The 17,351-nt window shown below is 35.8% G+C and overlaps 3 protein-coding genes across 8 annotated transcripts; 1 reads left to right on the top strand and 2 right to left on the bottom strand.

Annotated features, from left to right (window-relative positions):
* Nucleotides 1-1,819: 1,819 nt before the first annotated feature.
* pasi2 (Protein) lies at nucleotides 1,820-3,928 on the bottom strand. The gene is made up of 6 exons (XM_018448457.1): nucleotides 3,809-3,928; nucleotides 3,428-3,527; nucleotides 2,770-2,979; nucleotides 2,561-2,690; nucleotides 2,131-2,462; nucleotides 1,820-2,024 (listed from the first exon to the last, which is right to left on the bottom strand). The coding sequence occupies exons 3-6, from the start codon at nucleotides 2,968-2,970 to the stop codon at nucleotides 1,923-1,925; spliced, it is 765 nt and encodes a 254-aa protein (XP_018303959.1). The 5' UTR covers nucleotides 2,971-2,979; nucleotides 3,428-3,527; nucleotides 3,809-3,928; the 3' UTR covers nucleotides 1,820-1,922.
* Nucleotides 3,929-5,222: 1,294 nt separating this feature from the next.
* LOC108723012 (mesoderm induction early response protein 1) lies at nucleotides 5,223-9,566 on the top strand. 6 transcript variants are annotated; one of them, XM_018448453.1, is made up of 5 exons: nucleotides 5,223-5,565; nucleotides 5,994-6,129; nucleotides 6,387-7,436; nucleotides 7,783-7,910; nucleotides 8,110-9,566. In XM_018448453.1, exons 2-5 carry the CDS (start codon nucleotides 6,013-6,015, stop codon nucleotides 8,750-8,752), a joined length of 1,938 nt encoding a protein of 645 aa, XP_018303955.1. In that variant the 5' UTR covers nucleotides 5,223-5,565; nucleotides 5,994-6,012; the 3' UTR covers nucleotides 8,753-9,566. The 6 variants fall into 6 exon arrangements, with proteins under 6 accessions (XP_018303955.1, XP_018303954.1, XP_018303952.1 ...); XM_018448452.1 differs by having other exon boundaries at nucleotides 5,223-5,745; XM_018448450.1 differs by having other exon boundaries at nucleotides 5,223-5,794; nucleotides 8,113-9,566.
* Nucleotides 9,567-9,979: 413 nt separating this feature from the next.
* On the bottom strand, nucleotides 9,980-16,431 carry Nup188 (nuclear pore complex protein Nup188). Its single transcript, XM_018448448.1, has 6 exons — nucleotides 16,385-16,431; nucleotides 15,959-16,175; nucleotides 15,388-15,855; nucleotides 15,180-15,304; nucleotides 14,554-15,082; nucleotides 9,980-14,446 (listed from the first exon to the last, which is right to left on the bottom strand). Exons 1-6 carry the CDS (start codon nucleotides 16,411-16,413, stop codon nucleotides 10,028-10,030), a joined length of 5,787 nt encoding a protein of 1,928 aa, XP_018303950.1. The 5' UTR covers nucleotides 16,414-16,431; the 3' UTR covers nucleotides 9,980-10,027.
* Nucleotides 16,432-17,351: the final 920 nt, after the last annotated feature.

The following is a 17,351-nucleotide window of genomic DNA, read 5'->3' as shown; positions in this document are numbered from 1 at the left end:
AAATATCGCGTTGACCATGTTATCATCGAGCGATTCAGGTGTCAGCGAATGGCGATAATTATCGCCACGCGGCCCTCGTCATGTGTCTGGCCATCGCTATGTACATCGCTACTGGAGCACTCAGTATAATTCATAATATCTTGTCGATGATCGGCGTATTCCTGTTAACTTTACTGGGTAGAGCGATCTTGTTAATCGGTAACACAGTAACAAGAGATGACACCTCGAGGAGACGCCGAGTTGTTAGTGAACAACGGGAATCATACACCGATTCTGAAGACGATCGTGCTACTAGGAGTGAAACATCCCTAAAATCGAGACACTCCTCTCAAACGATAAGACCTGCTAGCGCACAAACGATTGATTCAACTCATGAAATTTCCATTTCCATCTGACACTCGCCAATTGGTATATTTCTTTAAGCTATTATGATCGGTATTCATTAGTCCATTATTATTTTAAGACCGTCTTAAGTAATGTCTTAAGATGCTAATATGTGGCAAGACTGTACTTATGACAAAGAATCGACTTTGAATACCGGCTTGTGATGCTTGCATTTATAGTTAACGTGCGCAAAATAAATTTTTCTGCTTGTCATCATTTCTCTACGGAATTTTACTTACGAACTTTTTTCAGATATTGATTATACGAGGTGCCATACAAAAGAATAGCGCTGACAATTGTACCTTCAAATACTCGGAAAGAAACATTTGTATCTGCAAAAGTATAACTGCTAATAATTATGTAAATAAATTACTGTAAAAATAATTCCAAAATAATAACATAAAATTGCGAAAGTATTGTGTAAACGATTATATTTGCTTCAATTTCTGCGTGATACTTCTTTATTTTATCTGGCACTTAACAAATTGCCTTGTCAAATATGTTAACAGATTTATTTTTATAGATTTATGGAAACAGCAGCATCTGATTCGCTTGGTTTTGCAAGATTTTAAGTTATAACGATCTTAAAATGAATCTTATATTTATATTAGTATCACATTTGTGTAGTTATTCTTTAATATCACAATAAACATAATTTTAACTTATTTTTAAAACAAAATCTTGAATTTAAGACTTTATTGGATATATTAATTAAAGATAAAAGTTTTATTCCTAATCGTTGTTCTTTGATGTATTTGGAAATTAATCATAAAAATATTAGTAGCAATAGTAGTATAATAATTATATTCTTCAAACGTGTGAAATATAATATTAATTTCAATAACAAATATTCAATATTATAAGAAAGCTTATATATATGTATACGATATTATAAAATCAAATATGATATCGTAGGAAAGCTCATCTATTCTTTATAAGACGATATAAGTGGACGGAATATGTTAATACGTTATAAGAAATACTTACAATATATATATGTTTAAATCTAATCATTTTATACGTGGACGGAACTATATCGCAACAAGTTTTTGCAAATATATTTAGCAGCAAAATGCCATAAGAATTTATATAATTCGTATTGTTATATATCATATCGATTAGTCTGTTCATTGTAGAATTATTAAAAAGCAGTTATTAATAAATAAAAGAGAATTTGAAGAATTATTTTGATCATTCTTTATCTTATATATGTATAAATATATATATATATATCAAACGAAAAAAGTATATATATATATGTATTAAATATTCGATTGATAAAAAATGTATAAGTAAAAAAATCATTTTTAAAAATAATTTTATATAAAAAAGAGAAATATTGCAAAACGATTTTATTAAAATAAATTTAAGATAGAAAAGAGTGAAAAATTATATACGTAGGAAGAATTTGTTTCCTTTGTAAAAAGAAGAGAAACAACAATATTCCTCCTTTTTATAGAATATCTCAAAAAACATACAAATACCTTTTTTATCTATTGTATAAAGTTATGTATGGTGTATTATGTATATATCATTATTTAATTAACAGGCATAGTTGACACTGCACTATGAGGCGTTGTAGGTCGAGAACCAGCAATAGAATGTGTCGTTGATGCATTTAGAGACTGCATGGTACCAATCTGAAACAATAACATATTTTAAATTTAAATCTTACTGTTTATAACAATACGATTTTTGTAATATATGTTACGATTATGATATAATTAATTTAATAATATATCATACCCGCAGATGAGCCAGATCTTCTAATCTTGTTAGGTCACATAATTCGAGATATAAAGAATAAACGATAAGCCAACCATATGCAGAAATGCAGATAAATATTATCCATAGAAGACACATCATGATATTATAGGCAAATATCATATCATTTACAATGCTGAAGAATATAAAAGCAAAGAATCGGAAAATTGTGAAAATGGCAAAACTATACAACCATGGTACCATTTTCTTTTCATGTTCTTTTCGCAGAGCTCTGATCAATATAAAAGAAGTCGCAAAGATAACTATTCCACCCAACATCGAGAACAATGCAGACACGATCAGAGCATTTCGAACTGAAAAAAAGAAAAAAATAATATAAGATTTTATGTATTGATCAATTTTTGAAATTTATATTTACAAAATTATTTTTTTTAATAAAAAATAGCCTTACTATGTTGATTGCCCACATAAACAAATTCATATGATATGATATAATATCCATAATGTGTAGAACCAGGCGCAGCTTGTGACAGACAGTAGATATCAAAAATAGCTGTACATATTGTGAAAAAGGCTAGACACTGTAAGAATATTTATTCTATATTACTTGAATACGTTATAAGAAAGCGTCTTCAAATACTATTTTTGTTAAATGCATACCAATGAAAATATAGCAGTGAACATAGCACCTCTTTGAATGTCGAGTATGTAAGCATGCGTCACTATCGGTTTTTGATACCATGGAATCTTTACACTGCGAGCAGACCTTGATGATCTGAGATTTGCACTGCTGCGAGTAGTGGTTACATGGGAATACACAGATGGTGTTCCCATGCTGGGAGACTTCTTTCCATAATGCATCTTGACTCACTTGCAAACAAAATCAAATGTAATCAGTGAAATATCAAATGAAACAAAGAATTCAATAATACAGTACAGGATTCCATTTATTCAAATATGTTAGCAGATAATTCTGATAATTAAATGGTTTGGATAACAAAGGTAGGTATAGTTCTCTCTTCTATCACTATTTGTTAGTTCTGATATCTAGTAAATATCAACTAATAGTAACATAATTGTTACTTATTCATTATAATATCCGTTTCTACAAATGCAGAAACGAGTATTATATGAATGTTAATTTAATCTTTAACTTGCTTTTTATCTCTTTCTATAGTTCTAAGAATTAGAAAGGAATAAAATGTAAATTAAACCAAGATTAAAGTTAATACTTATATTGGTAGAAATGGACATAAATAGAGTATAGTAGAAACAGAGTTCTACTGTATTCCATTTACTGTAGTTCATTTATACTTACGTTTTATAGAGATGTTAAATAGGTAATCAGTTATTCAAGTTCTTTACAATATGTAATGCAATTAACGATATATATTTATGTATTGTTTCCTCTTCTGGAACTAAAAAATCACATAAACAGACTAGTAATAAGTAGCATAATAACGCTGAATAGCATTTTACTTTTTGCCAAAGATGCTCAATTTTTTGCATAAATTTATTACCAATAATTGAATCATAGCAGTAAATTGCAAAAAAAACGTACGCTGATAATAATGATCTAAATTTAATAACAAATATATTATGACTCATAGTGAAATTTTTATTAAATTTGCGATTTTTGTGCTACAATATTAGAAACACTAATTATTTACACGCGCGTATTACATATGAATGCACTCACTTATTGCGTTCGCATACTTTAGAACGTATGCAAAACGTTTCGTACTAATTTTTCGTGTGATGGACACGCCTTGTCAAATATTCGAAACGCTGTTTCAGTCGCTTGGGTCGCTTGTATGCAATTACGACCATGGCTAAAATGTGTTAGATAGAGTGGAAGGTATCAAATAAACGTAACGAAAAGACAGGTGGAGTGGGTGGAGTGAAAGTCAAAGTATCTTTCTAGAATGAGTTTTGGAACGCACCAATATATAGTAAAAATATGAACAATTATCATAAATGTAATATAATATAAGCGATTACGATAGCATCGATGTTTATCTCATAAATAAAACATTAATATAATATTGTTTTGATTAACATTATTATTATTAGTTATTACTGTTAATAAATCTATATTACAAATAAAAAAAGGTATCTCAAAATAATTTCGAATTTCGATGAGGTTCCGATTAATTTAATTAGCAGTCTAAAATTTCTAATTATATAATATATACATTTTTTTCTTTTTTCTCATATATTCAATAATAATTAAAAAATTAGTAATTCAATGAAGTTAAATATTAATACAGATATAATTATATTTAATAAGTTATAATTTCTTTAATCTTATCCATTCAAGTATTATTTGATAACATAAACACCGATTAAATTAGCTGCTGTTCACGTTTAAATAGCTCTAGCTGCGTATTCTGCGGTCAGACATCTGTTACTTATGTCATTTTAAAAGTGTGAACATTTCCCACTAAAATACAGTCAACAAACGCCATCCTTTGTTTACACATGTGCTTTTCTATTACCGAATTAAAATGAAACGCGATAAATTGTTTTTCCGACGTGTGCTTCTACACTACTTTGATTAAAGAAAAAGTGCAGCTGAAATTCGATTGCTTGCGGAAACTTATGGTGAATCTGCTTCATCGGAAACAGTATGTAAACATTTCGACGATTCAAAAGTGGTGATTGTGACGTTCACGACAAACAACGACCAAGTCAATTAAAAAAGAACAACATTCGAAGATGAACAACTGCAAGCTTTATTTGAATAAAATCCTACTCAAACACTCCAAGAATTATTGGCTCCAAATCGATAAATCAACTATTTCACGATATTTACAAGCCATGGGAAAATTCAGAAATAGCGGCTTTCAATGCACAATCCCCTAATAATTAAAAATTGGTCGAAATCTTCGATAATAGAAATAATACATTTTTCCAAATTATCGAAATGCTATTTGACCATTCTTTATATTCATAAAGAAACTCTCAAAACGCCGAAATGCCTCTATTTAATTATTCGTTACGTTCGCGGGTCAATCACGTTGCATTTTGAAATTACATACGCGGACTCTTTTCGACGCTCTCGGCTGCACTCGGCTGCGTCCATTTTCTGAACACACGACACATATCTCGGGGGGAAATGAATGCGACGAATACAAATAATGGAGACTGTGCGTCTTTCGGTTGATTCGCCCGTAAACTTGTGATCTCCGCATGTGGCATACGTTGTGCGATGTTGCGAGTCGCCGAGTCGCGTGTTTTCCTGTTCGCTGAAATGTTGTGCCTTACGTGTCTCTGACTTTTCGTATGTCCGAGTCGAGACGGGGTTTGTTGTCGCCTGCGAACGAAGACGGCAGGGAAAGACTCGCGTAGTCTCATAGAGTGAACGAGAAGTATCGACGAGACGGGCTGGCCGGTATCCTGTGACGTTTCGTGAAATGTCAGTTGCCGCGGTGTCAAGACTGTGACACCTGTGTTGTGAGTACCACTGTGACTCGTCAGATTGAGGTTAGACACCCGCCGCGTTCCGAATGTAAACCTGTCTTTATCCCGCCTACGTTGAATGTCGAAGTCGAACTAAGCTAAGTCAAACCCACCACCGACTCCTGTCTCCGTGTTGGAAGGCTCGCACAACGCAGACTGTTGGGGAACGTAGTTGTATGTACAATTGTGGTGATACATCCCGGTGCTACGTCTATGCATTGATGTGTGTATATACCGTTTGTGTGTTATGTTCCTATCTCGGTGAATAGGGATTGTAGAATCATGTAAGTGCGCATCCACTTACGTAGCGACTAACTGTAGAAGTTGTAACTTTGTTTTGTGTACCGAGAAAGATGTAGAATGAACGTAGCAAAGGATGCGTTCGTGACGATATCGCTTCTAATGGTATGCGTTCCTTACAGGGCAGATCGAGATTATGATATGGGTTCTGCAACAGAAATGATGGTAAATGATTTTGATGACGAACGAACATTGGACGAGGAAGAAGCCTTAGAAGGTAGCGAGGATTCTCACAACGAGTTGTCCAACTTGCAAAAGGTATATCTCCGCTATATCTGATATTAACACTTTGCACATTATATATTATACATTTGTCACTTTGTAACAAAGTTCTGATCCCGACTATTCTAGGATCAAGCCTGAGAAATGAAAAAATCGAGCCCATAAATAATTACAATTATGATAAGTTTCCGCAACACTTTGGACTCAAAGTGCGTTCTCGTAGTGAGATTCCATGTTTAGTCTATAAAGTACGCTCGATGTAATAATGATCTATTTTTGTCTCTTTGAGCAAGGAAGGTGATATGCCACTGAAAGATCTTCTTGCCATGTACGGATACGGTGATCCCTCGACGGAGAATTCCAACAGTTCCGATCACATGCTGCTACCATCTGGAAGTGGTGATCCCGAGACTGAGGAGCGTTACTCGGACAAAGGTGACAACGATGCAGACGACGACGATGACGATGACGAGGCTGATGCAACCAGTAATGAGCCAGACCTTAAACAATTCTACACAGAAATGTTGGTTAAGGATAAGACATCGGCATTAGCGGGATCAACGACGAAAGGCAATAGCAGCATTGGTGCTGGCAGCAGGGATAACAGGAAACGTAGAATCGATGACGACGAGGACGATGATGAAGATGCCGAAACCGAAGATTGCTCGGGCACTCGAACCGGAAGCAGGAAGAAAAACAGAGCGTCACCTACAACGGAAAGTGCTAATGCTGTTGAGTGCAGTGTTATAGTTAATTTAGGGGGAGCTAATGCTACTGATAGCACTATCGAAGAAGGTAATGCCAGTGGCGCAATCGATGGTCCAGAAGATAGGATAGTCAGTGCGGGAATAGGCAGTGGCAGTTCGAGATTGTTACGGAGTGTTTCAAGGCCGCAGAGTGAAGAAGAAGAAGACGATTGCGACTACAGTCCAGACGAGGAGGAATGGAAGAAAACAATCATGGTTGGTACTGACTACCAAGCAGCAATACCCGAAGGTTTGTGTCGTTACGACGATGCGTTGCCATATGAGAATGAAGATAAAATGTTATGGGATCCCAGCCATATATCCGAGGAAGATACAGAAGAGTTTCTAGAACGCGCGCAACTTCCAGCGGTAAAGGGTGGCTCATTGCCGGCTGGATCACAAATTAGAGATGACGAGCAGGCTTTGTATCTCTTACTACAGTGTGGCTACAACCTTGAAGAAGCATTACGAAGACGTCGAATGAATGTACTTCCTCCTACGGATGCAGTGAGTCTTTGGTCAGAAGAGGAATGCCATAATTTTGAATCTGGATTGCGGACTTATGGAAAGGATTTTCATCTTATACAGAAAAATAAGGTATACGGTATATATGTAGAATTAAACCTTAAATCTTATTAAATATTGAAGTGAACATTAAGAATAGAATAGTTCCAATTTATTAATTAAAAATATTGAGGTTTAATTTTGCATTGCTAATATTGTTATTGCTTAATTTTTTCACAACCGTATAAAAAGCGTCTACCATTGTACGGTATAACAAAAGTACTATTGCAGAAATTTTTTGCTAGTGAAATTAAAATGCATAATTTTATATTACACAATAATTATATTGTACAATTAATTTAATGTGTACAAGTTATTGCTGTATTTTGATGACTCGAACTTGACAGTAAACTTTATAGTGCAACATTGCTTTCTTCAGGTGAGAACGAGATCGGTCGGAGAGTTAGTACAATTTTATTATTTGTGGAAGAAAACGGAGCGCCATGACATATTTACGTACAAAGCGCGATTAGAAAAGAAAAAATATGCTCTGCACCCCGGTATCACGTGAGTATTTTCTCTATCGCAATTTCAAACTTTTACATTAAAACACGAACTTTTGTAATGGATATATTTTACTTACAATCTATTAAAATATTAAATCTAACACTCTAGAATAACATTACCCAATTAACACTTTGCAATGTAATTGCTTTCATTAATACAATTACTGCAAACGTGAATGACAGAACCATTAAATCGCAAGCAGGGACTATATGGACCGATTCCTCGAGGAACAAGAGGGAGTGCGAGATCGCAGTAGCTCACCAAACGTTCATTGTTTGCTCTATGGTGATACCAAGCGGCAAAGATCGAGTACCAGCGTGACCAACAACGACGAGTCCAAATCAACAGATGCTTGGGATGGAAACGTGATTGATCCATTGGCGGATGTTAACGGTCCAACACCACCGCCACCACCACCGCCTCCACCACCACCGCCCTTAATAACGTCAGCAGTGACTACCATGTCCACAATATGCAATTCCAGCGCTTTAACCACACCGACGTATTGTTCACCATCGACTCGTCATCCGGACTGTCCTTCGTCTGAATCGGGTTGTGTAAATCCCCTAGTGTGGAGTGGTCTAGCGTCCCGAAGTCAACCTACCTCTTCAGTCATTACAACAATAACGATAAATACCACCACAGCCACTACGTCCACAGCAATGGTCACAAGTCTCGGCTCGACGAATACAGTTACCACTAGTTCTACTGTTCCTGCTGCTACTATTGCCGCCACTGCTGTCTCAAATAATTACTATCATCAACGAGTAACATCATCCAGAAGCAATGATTCTCACGATACACCCTCACCCGAGAACATTTTACCTCATCTACCCCCTTAGCGTCTAACCCGACCTTCAGGTGTCCATCCTGAAAGGCGACGAATGTCCTTGCGCGGAGTGCCTAATTCCGCACTTGCACCATCGCTATTGTCGTAACGCATAATATTCGTTAATATCAAGGATTATATTTTTATACTGTATCGCGCGTAATATAATTATTAATCTTAGCGCAAGTGCGCGCTGTTGTATAGTGGTACGGAAGACGGAAGGACGCGCTTTTGCGTGAAAGATTAGAGGATATATTGTATGTAAGGTTAAAGATACAAATTGAAAATAAACGCGGCAAAACGAGCGAGGGTCATTGTAGCTTTCTCTATTTTTCTTGTATCTGTTTATGAACTTAGAGATATTCCATACAAAAAGAAGAACGCATTTCGAAAGAGACTTTGTTGGGAGACTGGAGCGCCAGTATTCGACAGAGAAGTGAAATAGTATTATGTACTGCGACTGTAAATTTTCATGGATAAATCATTGTATTGCATAGTTAATATGTAATTGATCATGATTCAATTTGTCGAAGATATTTGTCTTCGGATCGGCAATAAATTTGTAAAAAGTATCATGCGGAACTTTGCGAAATGATTTATTAGTTCGATAAAAAGTGGAATCTGGTAAATGTTGAATGATAAAGTTAAATTGAAAGTTAATAGAAACATGGTCATTATTATTTAATGTAAAAAAATACGCATTAATAGCAATCCTAATAATTCGTTTCCCTCGTTAAGTAGTTGGCTGTGTATAAAATCATATAGTTTGTATTTTCACGTTTTCCTAGCAATCTATTTAAGAAACACGAAATATTTCTAATTTACTGGATACGCATTATATTATGTTTCATCATTTATAAATAGTGTTGATATAAAAAAGTACAGGCTAAATTAGAAACGTTGAATATTATATTCTTTAAATTCCTGTTGACCTCTTTACTCCTCATCGAATATTTCTACCTATATATTTACAATACACGATATATGAAAAAGTTAATATGTTTATTACGACATTATCAATTAACATTTGCAAATATTTTTTTATCTTTTACAAAATAACATACACGCTAAATACTCTATTGTATTATATATGCTCAATTATGTTAAATTATTTACTTACAATCATGTCAAAAAATGATAGCTTCTAATGTATAAAAACATAGCTCTTAATATTTATTTATAATATTCGTTTATGTTCATCATTCTAATAGATTTAATTTTCGAATTCTGAATTCACACATTTGAGAATGAGTTATATATATCAAGAATTATGTTTGAAAAATACTGTTTATCGAAATTGTGCAGAGTCCAATGACTCAACAACTGTCTTAAGTAATTTTCCCATTAACGGTAAGAACTGTACACTGCTGACATTCGTTTTGAAAACGCCAGTAGTGAGGACACTATCGTCAAGTCTTTTCTCTTGTGTTTCAGTTCGGTTCATCTCTATTGAAGAATTTTCGTGGTCGGGCGAGCACACCGGTGCTTTGTCAATAGTACTGTTCTTTTGAAGTCTCGCTGGTAAATTTGTTTGCGTCGGATCACTCGTATCTTGAATCGTCCTGGAACTTCTTGTATCCGCATCTATGAGAGAACCCTTTACTTGCCAGATATCGGGAGTACCGCGGTGTTCGAGAAAATCGAAGAAAACTCCCAGTTCGGTAGCGGTTTCCCGTGCTATTAGTTGACGATCTCGCAAAGCGAGCCTAGGACTTTTTACTCCTTCCAGAGCCTGTGACAATATCAGGATAAGATTGATTTCCAATGCTAATCGTGTATTGTTCTCATCCATGGACTCAAACCATGGATCACTAAATCTGTGATTTCTTGCTACGATTGGGCTACTGTTACCCGGAGCGCCAGCAGCTCCACTGCTACTACTCTTCGTGACGTGTCTACCAGTTGCCAAAGCAGTTGCTCTTGAAAGAATAGTGTTTTCGCATATCAGTGGGTCATACGGTCGACGCACGAGTCTAGGACTGCTAAGTAATGGCACGGTGACATCTAGACCACTAACGTATCCTAGGAATTCTCTGCCAATGTTAGATGACGTTCTGGAAGTTGAACCAGAGGCCGCGTGAATTATCCGTCGTAAATCCTTGCTTGTATGCATGCGACGAAGATTTTCTGGTGCGGCACGTTCCCATTCTTTCTTTGCAGAATCCGTTTTGTCTTCGCGTCCAGGCTGCGACATTGAAGACGCGGGTAATGAAGCAGCAACGGGTTGCGAACGAGAGTGAAGAGCCTGGGTAAACAGCTGCGTCGAGCTGATTATCGTACCATAAGTAAGCCGCGGGCCGGAGCTCATGCTCATTTGCGGAGGCCCAAAGTTCATCTCGGCCATTGGCGTGTACCAATAATCCTGAGTATATATCGTATCCACCAGAGTGTTCAACTTAGGCGAGAAGTGGACGAAGCTTAACGCACAGGTTGTATTTATGACAATCAGTTTGTTCACCAACAGTTTCAATTCACCACTGGGTAACCGACTATCGCAGGACTCGAGCTCTTCGGCACTCTCCACGCTGATACCGTCAATGATAAATTTAAGTATCCGCGGCCTCAGCAACAGGTTCACCGTACTATCATATGCCAAATACATACATTTAATAAGAGTTTCGCGAACATTTGGTTGAATTGCATTCCAAATGTATGTTTGCGTGGCTGTAGCATGTATGAGAGCGACCAGTGATTGAATTAGATCGGCGGCTAGCAGATCGGCAGTGTGCCTCAATAATGTGGATACCACCATTAATTGATGTTCGTGAGAATTTAAAAAAACAACCACGTGATTGACAAACATCATGTGTGTCTCGCTGCTAACCAGGCCTATCAGAAATTCCAAGCCCAGTGTGTACAATGGCCACCAATCCTGGCAACGCCACTGACCATTTACCGAGTCATCATACAGTGAATCGAGCATACTATTGGAGATGTCTGCTGGTGGAATCAAGCTCAGCCAGAGCTTCGCGATGTCATTATCGTTAATAGGATATGGACAATATGGTGAACGCGATATAACGCCCAACAAATTCAGAGCCGCTGTATTAAACTTCAGATATGGGTATTTCTGAAGAGTATAACCGACGCATACCATCAATTCAGGTATCATCTGACGAAGTTGCACACAACTAGCTCTTAGACGATGCTTGAAATTTGCATTCCGTTCAACATACGATCGTAACAATTGTGTCACCATGCTGATAGCTAACGTCGCTGGTAAACTCTCTCGTATGCCACGGAGTGTCTCCGCGCTGTAACAATCAGCCTTCTTCTGTGTATCTTTCTCATCAGTCTTAAGAGTGACAGAGAATTGCTGTTTTCGATGTTCCAATTGAAGGGCAGCTTTCTTCAATTCTTCTAGTTCATAAATAGCGATCGTGCAAGAGTGCGCTAAAAGATATTCCAGGCTCGCCGAATCTTCGGCTAAAGTACTTTTGACTAGTTGCACACATCCAAGAAGTAACGATATCATTGTCTGCCGTAGGGTCTTTCCAAAACCGCGAAAAGTTTGCGCTATCTCTTGCGTTAACTGCGATAGTCTGGTTTTAAAAATCCTCGAGTCACCGACGCACATCTGTTTCCAAGAGGTGATGCATCTCAGAGATAAAGAAGCCAATAACATTGGAATCTTGCCACTACTAGAATCATTAGGTTCCTTCACTTGCTCCAATAGAGAATCCAAAGCCAACTGAGTTAGGAAATGTGCCTGTGTCACATTAATCGGATAGTTTTTCGCCGTTCGATCATCGGTAAGCATAACGATAAAGTGATACCAAGACTCTAAATTAATTTCGTACAGTGGTTCTATGAGTCTGTCTTGCTTTGTATGCCGTTCTTTCTCGTTTTCGCTGTTTGCAGGAACATCGAGAACGTACATAGCTAATTTTTTCCAATGATCCTTAGATTTGTCCAACAGTTCCTTTAAACTTTTTGAGAAATTATTCTCTAATAATGGGCTTTTGTATAATTCCAATGTAATTACATCTAACAATTGAGAATAACCCTTCGCACCTGCCACTAAAGTTTTAAAAAGCGGCGCGAATAGATGGCTCCAGAATTTCTCTCGCTTCCGAAAGAAATTGACAAGGATCTCATTTCTATGATACCACATGGCGCGCAATACCGTCATTGTGCTGTCGTACAATTTATCACACACAATGTCGTCTTCCTTGTACATTCGTTCTAAATATGAGTCCAAGAATTGACTACAACCCTCAGTAAGAAATTCATCGGCTGGACGTGGGAAGATTCTCTTGCGTTCTGCTTGATGCATGATGTTGAAGAGAGCTTCCGTTAAGCCAGGTTGTTTTTCTAGACATACGGCAACCAATTCTAAAATAGCGACTTTGACTTCAATCGCGCATGTTGGCAGAGTTAATCGAAACGCGAAGGTTTCTCGTATAGATGTTCCATCCATTCCCATGCAAACGAGCAAAGACATGGAAAATTCCTCCGCAAATTTCTTCAGTAATCTTACAGCCATTTTCTGCAATGAAGGGCTAAACCAAACATACAGATAATTAACAATTGTCGGTACTATAAGAAGTCCATTAGGTACTCTCGGAGAGGAGTACAAAGCAATTTCGAGAGGTGATCTGTCACCAAGTTCTATACCCAGAGATTTTCTAAACATTAATAATCGATTGACTATCGACAAAGCTAGTTCTACACTTTTGATAGTCTTGAATCCTTTTCCATTGATCCAATTTGTTTCCGAAATCATTTTATTGTGCAACGTGCGCTCGCCTGTCCGAAGTAATTTCAGTAGTGCGTGACGCGGCTCTAAATAAAGCAGACTATATACTACAACAAGTTGTAATTCGTTGCGAATATCATCTTTAGGTAAAGTTGAATCCAGAGCTCGATGAATACAAAACATACTCTTCAGCCATAAATCGATTCTTTCTGCGTTTGATTCAAAATACCATGAGTCCAGCTTGGGTAATACAGCTTGCAGCAGAAATACCATGCCCGGTATTTCAATAGTGTACATGGCCTCTTTACTGTGCTTCGTGATTAAATAATTGTACAATGTGTCTAGAAACGCGCACAAAATGGGATACGTATGTTCGATGGTTTCTATTCCTGATAACCACGATGCGATGAGACCACCATCGAAGGAAATCGCTTCCGCAAAGTATAATGGTTTTTGATTCCAATTATTAAATTTTGGATAAACACCGGATCGCGTTCGCGAGAGAATGTCTTCGGGATACCTCAAAACCAATTTTGATGAAATGCTGATGCATACAGCAACGATTTTATACAAGTTCGTTGGTAGTGCTGGATATGAGAATCGATTAATAATTTCAAAACTTAGCTCTGTAGGAGCAACCATGCTCGATGGTATCTCAATATCTTTAGCCAATAATGCTTCCAACAATTTTAGGCCTAGACAAACATTTTCCGGTAAATTACCACCATTCACCGTGCTGATATTTGTAATTCCACGACTTGCTTGAGAAAATAACTGTTCTATTTTATGATGCAAAGCGTTCCAATAATTCGCCTTTGTACGAAACAATACTACTTCTTTCTCATTAGATAACACGGTAATATTCTCGCGCACGCAGTTGCTTGTTATAGTAAATGAGTTCTCTTGAATTATACAATCCGCTTTATATGGCTGTAATGGCTTATTATAATCTCTTTGGCGAGGAACCTCTATAGTCAGAGATTGTAGATTATTCAACTCCGACGCAATCTAAATAAAGAATAATTGATTTCATCTAAGATAGTAAATATAAGATTAATTAAGTAAGATATTAAATATTTGATGAAATAAATTCGATATGTATAATTATATGTTACCTTTTTGGCACTTGTAATTGTTGTGGATGCCAGACCAATAGCTATCTTAGTTAACGGTTCAAATTTGTAAGGATATAGTTCTTTGGCAACTTTATAAATCGACCATATACCGTCACATGGTTCAGCCCAGAATCTAGTTGCGCATTCTGGAAACTTGATTACGGCAGCCAGGGCATCGAAAATACCATTTAAAGCACTTAACCGATCTTCATCCACAAAGACGCACATCAAGGAGAGAAGATTGTAAACGCTGCTTCGGACGACTTCAGCGTAATGGGTCTCTTCTTGAAACATTTCACAGTTTATCAAATCTCGCAGATACTCAAATACGTCAAGTTGTATGGCTTTGACGCCAAACGGTCTGAAACGATTTAACGTGTCCATATTGTCTGGATCAATCGCATAATTTGCTAGCATCCATGATAAGAGTAACGGTCCATCTTGTGGTGAACTTTCACGAATACATTTATGTTCAAAAATATCTTGCATATTACTTCTGACATCATTTATCCAATCATCCATACCAGTACTAAAAAGACACAAAAATAAAATAAAATGCATATACGAATAAAATTATCACAATATAAATTTTAATTACACAAAGTAACTATATGACAATAACTTACTGTTTGTCTACATCTAATGTTACAAGTAATAGTGCCATTTGACTGTACTGTATCTCTTCAATCTTTTTAGTGATAGCTTCTTTATCTTCATGACTTTTTGTACTGACCAATCGTCTAGGTTCTCCCTAAAAAATGTTTATTATTTAAGCAAAATTTCTAATATTCTAAAAATACGAAAAATATAAAAATTTAAGTACAAGTCTCTTACCCCAATGCTACCATAAAACTTGGCAAATTCGTAACTAGGAATATGTACATCATGTACAATCATAGTCAATATATGAAGCAGCTCGCGCATTTCAATTAAAGTACTATTATATAATCGATGTAAATGATCTTCTGTACAGAATTGCGACCGTGTAGGAGAATTTATAAATTTCAATGCTTCTATTTGTTTTCGTATGGATTCAAGCAGATTTCCCATCAGAATTTCATTTAAAAAATTCCCAAATTCTTTGTGATGAGGATGTCTTTTGTTATCTTTATATTCAAGCATAAGTTTAAGGCATTTTATCAAAGTCACTCTTTCTGAGTAATAAAAATTCCAAATATCATCGATTAATGCTCTTATAGAAGTAAGATCCGAGAGCTGCGATGCAAAGGTCTCTGCGCAATTTCTATATTCATACGATACGAAATTGCATACCAGATCCCAGGTAATTGTGGCATCCAAGTTCTTGAATAAATTAAAAATATGACATAGATATTAAAATTATAAGTTGTGATAAATATAAAATCTATAAAATAGTTTATTATGCAAATATAAAAAATATACTTACAAGGAGTGGAGCAAGTTTATTAATTAAATCATACATTTGCTGTAGAGGGGGTGAATCTCTTTTAGAAATGCTTTGCAATGATGCATCTGTATATGGCTTAAAAAACTGAAGCCCTTCTTTGAGTAAAACAGTAGCATTCTTTATTTCTTCTTCAACAGTTTCTTTAGCACAACAGCATGTCGTACCAGATATGATAGACCATAAATCTTTGCTACAACTTTTTATAAATTAATTATTATTATTTAATTATTTCTTTCATATCGTTCTGATATAAACAGATCGACAAGACCGTTTATGAATCATTGTAAATCATTGTAAAGGAAAATGACATAACAAAATAATAATAATAAAATTAACATTTTTGTTTCTTTCAAAATAAAATATATTTCAAAATCATATGAGATAAAAATATTTTTGTATACTTACGGCAAATTGCCCATTGGAGCTACTTCCATGTTGAAAATATCACCGTACTTTTTCAAAATTCTGTCAAAATTTGTAGTCTTTGTACAAGTAACTAAACAAGCCACGTATGGTTGTAAAAAAATATTTTCTATTTTACTTAATGGCCTGCTTTTAACATATATATAAATTAATAGCAGTATTACCAGGTACTACATAACCTTAAATCTGACGTTGGCGCCTTAGCGCCATAAAGGAAGTAGAGGGCAGCAAGTGTTGTTAACGATGTCGCTTTATTTCGCACATGCGCGTGGAAAGTGAAGTACTGTAATTGAAGAATTTTATTATCAACTGTTTTAGCTGTACCGAGGATAACAGACTATAATAAACAAACGTAATTCTTGGACATGTATGTCCAAAATCAAGTCATAAGATATCATTAAGATGTTTTTTTGGACATTATTTTATAAGATATCTTAAAAAGGTATTTTGAGACATTTTTAAAACATCTTATGTCCCGACTTTGGGACATAAAATGTTTTAAAAAGATGTTTTATATCTGGGAATTATATTTATTCTTTAATAATACCTCATTGGTATTATTAAAGATAATTTCCTAACAAATAAGTTTTATAATCGATTTTCAGAGCATTTTGGACAAGAAGAAAATGATGCTACACTTTGTTCAGAGATGTCGCCACCGAACTGAAATAGTTTCGAACTCGCGCGCTAGAAGTCAGTAAGCAAGTTCTTCTGAGAAATTTGAATTCAGTCCTTCGCGTCGCGTAAAAACAAAAGGTTGTGAAAATCGTAATCGTGATCGACAGCCGACAAATTTATTGTGGTCGTTTAACGAAGTAAGTCTAATCATAACAGCAATTATGTTCGCAATCATTTACTCTTTCAATGAATTCCGGTACTCATGACGAGCAAGGTGTAATCGATATGAATATTATTCGTTCGAAAGCGTTTCGCATTTTAATCTCGCCAT

Source organism: Mycetomoellerius zeteki, unplaced genomic scaffold (assembly GCF_001594055.1).
Source record: "Mycetomoellerius zeteki isolate Tzet28-1 unplaced genomic scaffold, Tzet1.0 scaffold221, whole genome shotgun sequence".
Classification (NCBI taxonomy): Eukaryota; Metazoa; Arthropoda; class Insecta; order Hymenoptera; family Formicidae; genus Mycetomoellerius; species Mycetomoellerius zeteki.
This window is presented reverse-complemented; position numbering and strand designations above follow the sequence as displayed.